Source organism: Salvia miltiorrhiza, unplaced genomic scaffold (assembly GCF_028751815.1).
Source record: "Salvia miltiorrhiza cultivar Shanhuang (shh) unplaced genomic scaffold, IMPLAD_Smil_shh original_scaffold_471, whole genome shotgun sequence".
Classification (NCBI taxonomy): Eukaryota; Viridiplantae; Streptophyta; class Magnoliopsida; order Lamiales; family Lamiaceae; genus Salvia; species Salvia miltiorrhiza.
The window spans coordinates 298,341-303,642 of NW_026651557.1; the positions used below are offsets into that span (position 1 = coordinate 298,341).

Sequence of the window (5,302 nt, forward strand, 5' to 3'; positions counted from 1 at the left end):
CTATTCGTGCATTTAGCAGAAAATTGAGAACTAGTAAAACATTGCGGCATGTTTTGATAATTAGGAACTTTTAATCTTTAATTATATATATAAAAAAAGAATTAGTAACCTTTATTATCTTTACAGCTAATATTACAAAAACCTGAATCATTAAACCTGCTGGCTGCAGCCACACTAAAAGTTTTTATATGGAAGAATGCATTATACTTTATAATGAGATAATCTAGTTTTACTTCTCCTTATCTGAATTACGCACTCTTAATCATATTTCACGTTTCATACATGAACATGATTTATTGGGACTCAAATTTTATACTAATATAATTAAATTGTACTGTTATTTCATGATTGTACGAATAATATACAATAAATACAGAAATAATGATAAAACTCATATATATATATATATATATATAATATAATATAATATATCCATAATTCATTTTAGCCCACAGAATCATACACACATATATTAATATATTAATATAAATAAATATTATATGTAGATAGCATCAATAATGTCACAAGAAATTTTAAATTCATCATATAAGAATTGCCAACTTCGTTTCCAAAAAACAAAAGCAAAAGAAACAAGTTGCCAACTGTACAACTTGAAAGCTAATAAGCCCGACACTTTGATGTCTTGAATTTACTAAAATGAGAAGCACATTTTGTGTGTGAAGGAACACAAGCGCACGATTCCCCCCACCCTTTCCCCTCAGAATGGCCGGCGGAGACACCTTGCCGGCGGAAGGCGGTGCCACCGCCGGGCCGCTACGCCTAGTCCGTGACCTTGCCCGGATATCTAGCGCCGGCTTCTCAGGTTTCTTCAAGAAAGACTGCTCGGACTTGGCCCGCAGAGTCTCACTCTTGGCTCATTTGCTTGAGGAAATTAGGGATTCGAGCAAAATCCCGGCAATTGAGGAGATGGGATCTTCTTCCTGCTATTCCTTCCTGACTGATCTCACAATGGCGCTTCAGGCTGCTAAGAGGCTCGTTTTTGCCGCTAACAACTTCGAAAATTCGAAGGTTTCTTCTGTAAGTATGTTGTGATATGATTTTTTCCTTTTTTTTTGTTGCATTCTGCAGTGTGTTATTGCTGCATGAGTTAATCTTCTGGTTCTATTGCTTCGTGCCTACTGCATTTTGTGAGATTGATTGGAAAAGGAAAAAAAAACGATTTTCATTGTTTTGTGAAATTAATTAAGATGAGTTTAGGTACTTGATTTTCATTTTAAGTTGCTAATGATCTGGACTTTAAGCTACTTGATTTGCGACTGATCTGAATTCTTCATGGAGTTGCTAGTTCATTCTTTATATACAGTGTGAAAAAATGTAGAAATTGAATCTGTTTTCCTACTGCATATGATTTGAGATCTCTCTTTGCTTGTGTTTTGGGATATCATCAGTTTGGGTAAGTAAATTTTCAGCTTTGTTTTGTGATAAATTCATGGATTGGAATGCAAATCTCTTAAGACCACACCCTCCCCCCCCAAAATAAAAATAAAAATAAATAAATACTAAATGAAAATCTATTTAGGGAATTAGATAGCTATACCATCAGATGTAATGTACACCAAACGGAGCGCGTATTGCCAGAGATTAACTGTAGTTTTCGAGTGTTATGGATGAGGCGGACATACAGCTTCCTGACTAAATAGGTTATGCATTTCCTATTTGTTTTATAATTAGTCTGGTTATCTCCAGATTCATGCAGATCCATCTGTCATATCTCTGCATATAAGTCAATGTTAGTGCATCAGATTGCTCAATAACTGTTGAACTTTATAAAACTATTAGCAGAAACCTGGGTTTTAAAAAGCCCGAGGCGCACGAGGCGCAAACATGCCTCGGAGCCTAGGCGCAGGGCTTTAAGCGCAGGCGCGGGCTTTTCGTAGGCGAGGCGCAGTAAAGCCTAAAAAATTCTAATATATTTACCTACATTATATTTTATACCAAAAACACAACTTAAAACCACAAATAGTACTTAAACACACATATACTTAATCCAAAACACACAAATACTTAATCCAAAACACACAAATACTTAAGTTTTAAAATACGCAAGTCTAAAAGTACGATCAAATATCAAACAAGTAATCAAAAATCATCATCCTCAAGTCCATCATCCTCAAATGTGTCATCCCCATCATCTTTGAGAGTAAAACTGAAATTAAAAAATAAAATTTATTCAATTATAAATTTATAACATCAATCAAAACTGAAATTATAAAAAACAACTTCAAAAACTGACCTACAATATTGAATATGAAAGTTGAAACTCAAAAACTTCAAAAACTGAACTACAATATTGAATTTGAAAGTTGAAACTCAAAAACAACTTCAAAAACTCACCTGGAGGCTGGCGGCGGCGGCGGCGGACGGCTGGGGCTGGCGGCGGCGGCGGCGGCGCCGGCTGGCTGGCAGCGCCGGTAGGTGAGCAAAGAGGGGGAAGACGCAGAGGAGAGAAGAGAGGAGAAAGGAGGCTGCTGCTGCGTTTTTTTTTAATTTTAAACAAAAGTGTAACTTTATAACCCTAACCCTAATTCTACGTAAGGCGCGCGCCTTAGTGAAAGTGCGCCTAGGCGCGCCTTTAGCGCTTTTGTGCGCCTCTGCTGCGCCTCTTGTAGGCTGCAGCGCCTGCCCTTAAAAAGCCCACCCCCCCTGCGCCTCGCTCAAGGCGCGCGCCTGGGCGCGCCCAGGCGCGCTTTTTCAAACCCAGGCAGAAACTAGTACATCAGGTTGCTCCACCTTGAAGATGTCTCTGTTTGTTAAACAAATTATTGTCATATCAATGATCTTTTTGGATCTTAATCATTTGGATACCGATCAGGAACAAGCCGTTTCTGACCTTCACTACGTGTTGTCTTGCTCTGATAATGTTTGCCCTTTTCTGTTGTTTCTAGGATGGGGCAACAAAGAAAATTTACTTCCAATTTCAATGCGTGACATGGAAATTGGACAAAGCATTGATTGATTTACCTTATGATGATTTTGACATATCAGAAGAAGTTCAAGAACAGGTGAGTTTTGACTTTGAGCAACTTTATATTCCCTTCTGGCCTGAGGCAGCATTTGATATAATTCTTTATCCCAGGTCGAATTAGTTAGATCACAGTTGAGACGAGCGAGTGAAAGATACGGCGGGCCTCTCAAATCAAGCATACTGTATAGGGCACTGTCTCAGCCACTGGATAAAGAGATCGATCCATTTCAATCCGGCAGCAGGTCAATTCGTAGTCTACATGTGGACAATACTGGGATAATTGATCATGAAGTAGGGCAGAAAGTGGAAGGCCTCTTGGAAGGAAATGGTTTAGAAAACCATGCTACAGATAATGATATCCCAAATATAGAAAGTTTAATAGATTCGTCCACATCACATGAGATCAGTGCCCCTAAGGATTCAGATTCTGTGAGGATAGAAAGCTCAACCTGCGGCAGAAGTGTCGATGAGAACAAGAAGCTTGATTCTCCTCTTATTCCAGTCGATTTTCTGTGTCCCATATCCCTTGAACTTATGAAGGATCCAGTGATTGTGGCCACGGGGCAGGTAAGATTTATGCCAACTGGCTTTCGATCTGTTTTCTTCATGATTCTGATGAAATGAATTCTGATTCGGTCATCTTTTAATTTTCCAGACCTATGAGAGATCTTATATACAGAGGTGGATAGACTGTGGCAACACAACATGCCCAAAAACTCAGCAGAAGCTCCGGCATCTCACTCTCACTCCAAATTATGTCTTGAGAAGTCTAATATCACAATGGTGTATGAAACATGGTGTGGAGCAGACGACACCACTGATGAATGGCAGGATAAAAAAGAGTGACGGGTCATTTCGTGATGTTACAGGGGACATAGCAGCTGTTGAGGCTCTTGTTCGTAAGCTCTCTAGCAGATCCACTGAGGAACGTAGGGTTGCAGTGGCTGAAATACGGTCTTTATCCAAGAGAAGTACAGACAATAGAATCTTGCTTGCTGAAGCCGGGGCTATTCCAATTCTTGTCAATCTATTAACATGTGAGGATGCTCAAATTCAAGACAATGCAGTGACTTCTATTCTTAATCTCTCCATTTATGAAAACAACAAGGGACTCATAATGCTTGCGAATGCAATCCCATCGATCGTTCAAGTCCTCAGAGCTGGAAGCATGGAAGCTAAAGAGAATGCAGCCGCCACCCTCTTCAGTCTGTCCCTGGCTGATGAAAACAAAATAATAATAGGTGCATCGGGGGCGATACCAGCTTTGGTGGATTTGCTTCAGAATGGAAGCTCAAGAGGGAAGAAAGATGCTGCAACAGCATTATTTAATCTGTGTATATACCATGGAAACAAGGGACGTGCTGTCAGGGCCGGCATCATCACTGCACTACTGAAAATGCTGACAGATTCCAGCAGCTGTATGGTCGATGAAGCTCTGACAATTCTGTCGGTCCTTGCCAGCCACCAAGAGGCTAAGTCGGCTATCGTGAAAGCCAGCACGATACCCGTGTTGATAGACCTTCTGCGGACAGGTCTGCCTCGTAACAAGGAGAATGCATCCGCCATTCTACTCTCGCTCTGCAAGCGAGATCATGAAAACCTTGCATGCCTGAGTAGGCTTGGCGCGGTGATACCCCTAACGGAGCTCGCCAATACAGGCACGGAGAGGGCAAAGAGGAAGGCTAACTCGTTGTTGGAGACCCTTCGCAAGTCACAACAGGTCTAATTACAGGTTTGTGACCTACCCTCGGAGACTTATTAATTGTTCTTACCGTGGATTGATTTATCTGACAGCCAACCTTACATGAGTTTTAGGATGTGCATGCAAATGAAAGAGACGGCTTACGCATGAGAAACCCAACATATTTCTCATGCCTTCTTCCATTTTTTTTATTTACTTGATTAATTGTTGCAGTTTCCCAAATGTACTGTGTTTATTTTGTAATTTATGACTGAGAAAAAACTGATTATTGATTTGATATCTGCTGAGATCAACTGCTGATCAAGTCTCTAATTAAGGAGATGATATGTTTATGAACATTGATGTAATAAAAAGGCATTCGCATAATTGTCCGTATTCAAGGTTTTATTGCAGCCATAGTATTATTGGTCATGTTTCCCCACTAATCAATCTTTCTTAATTAGAAAATTATTATAGTAAGTATTGCCATTTGGGTGGAAGGATTTATATTCTCATAATATTTTGATACTTCAATAAGATACTTTTGATTTGCTTCTATTCTAAGTCAAAGTTCTAGTTTTGTAGGCTTAAGACTAGATTTCTGAATATTTAGTTTTTGTTTCTAGAGGGTAAAT

General features: G+C 39.5%; 1 protein-coding gene across 2 annotated transcripts; it reads left to right on the forward strand.

Moving 5' to 3' along the window:
* The first annotated feature begins 525 nt into the window (after positions 1-525).
* LOC131004940 (U-box domain-containing protein 11-like) lies at positions 526-5,054 on the forward strand. Of its 2 annotated transcripts, XM_057931706.1 has the most exons (5): positions 526-1,038; positions 2,907-3,023; positions 3,098-3,553; positions 3,642-4,718; positions 4,802-5,054. In XM_057931706.1, the coding sequence occupies exons 1-4, from the start codon at positions 724-726 to the stop codon at positions 4,710-4,712; spliced, it is 1,959 nt and encodes a 652-aa protein (XP_057787689.1). In that variant the 5' UTR covers positions 526-723; the 3' UTR covers positions 4,713-4,718; positions 4,802-5,054. The 2 variants fall into 2 exon arrangements, with proteins under 2 accessions (XP_057787689.1, XP_057787688.1); XM_057931705.1 differs by having other exon boundaries at positions 3,642-5,054.
* Positions 5,055-5,302: the final 248 nt, after the last annotated feature.

Excerpts from the sequence above, each read along its gene's own strand:
- LOC131004940 (XM_057931705.1), top strand. The coding sequence starts at position 724 with ATGGCCGGCGGAGACACCTTGCCGGCGGAAGGCGGTGCCACCGCCGGG. Across the intron at positions 1,039-2,906 it reads AAAATTCGAAGGTTTCTTCT|GATGGGGCAACAAAGAAAAT; the intron begins GTAAGTATGTTG and ends TGTTGTTTCTAG. Across the intron at positions 3,554-3,641 it reads TGATTGTGGCCACGGGGCAG|ACCTATGAGAGATCTTATAT; the intron begins GTAAGATTTATG and ends TTAATTTTCCAG.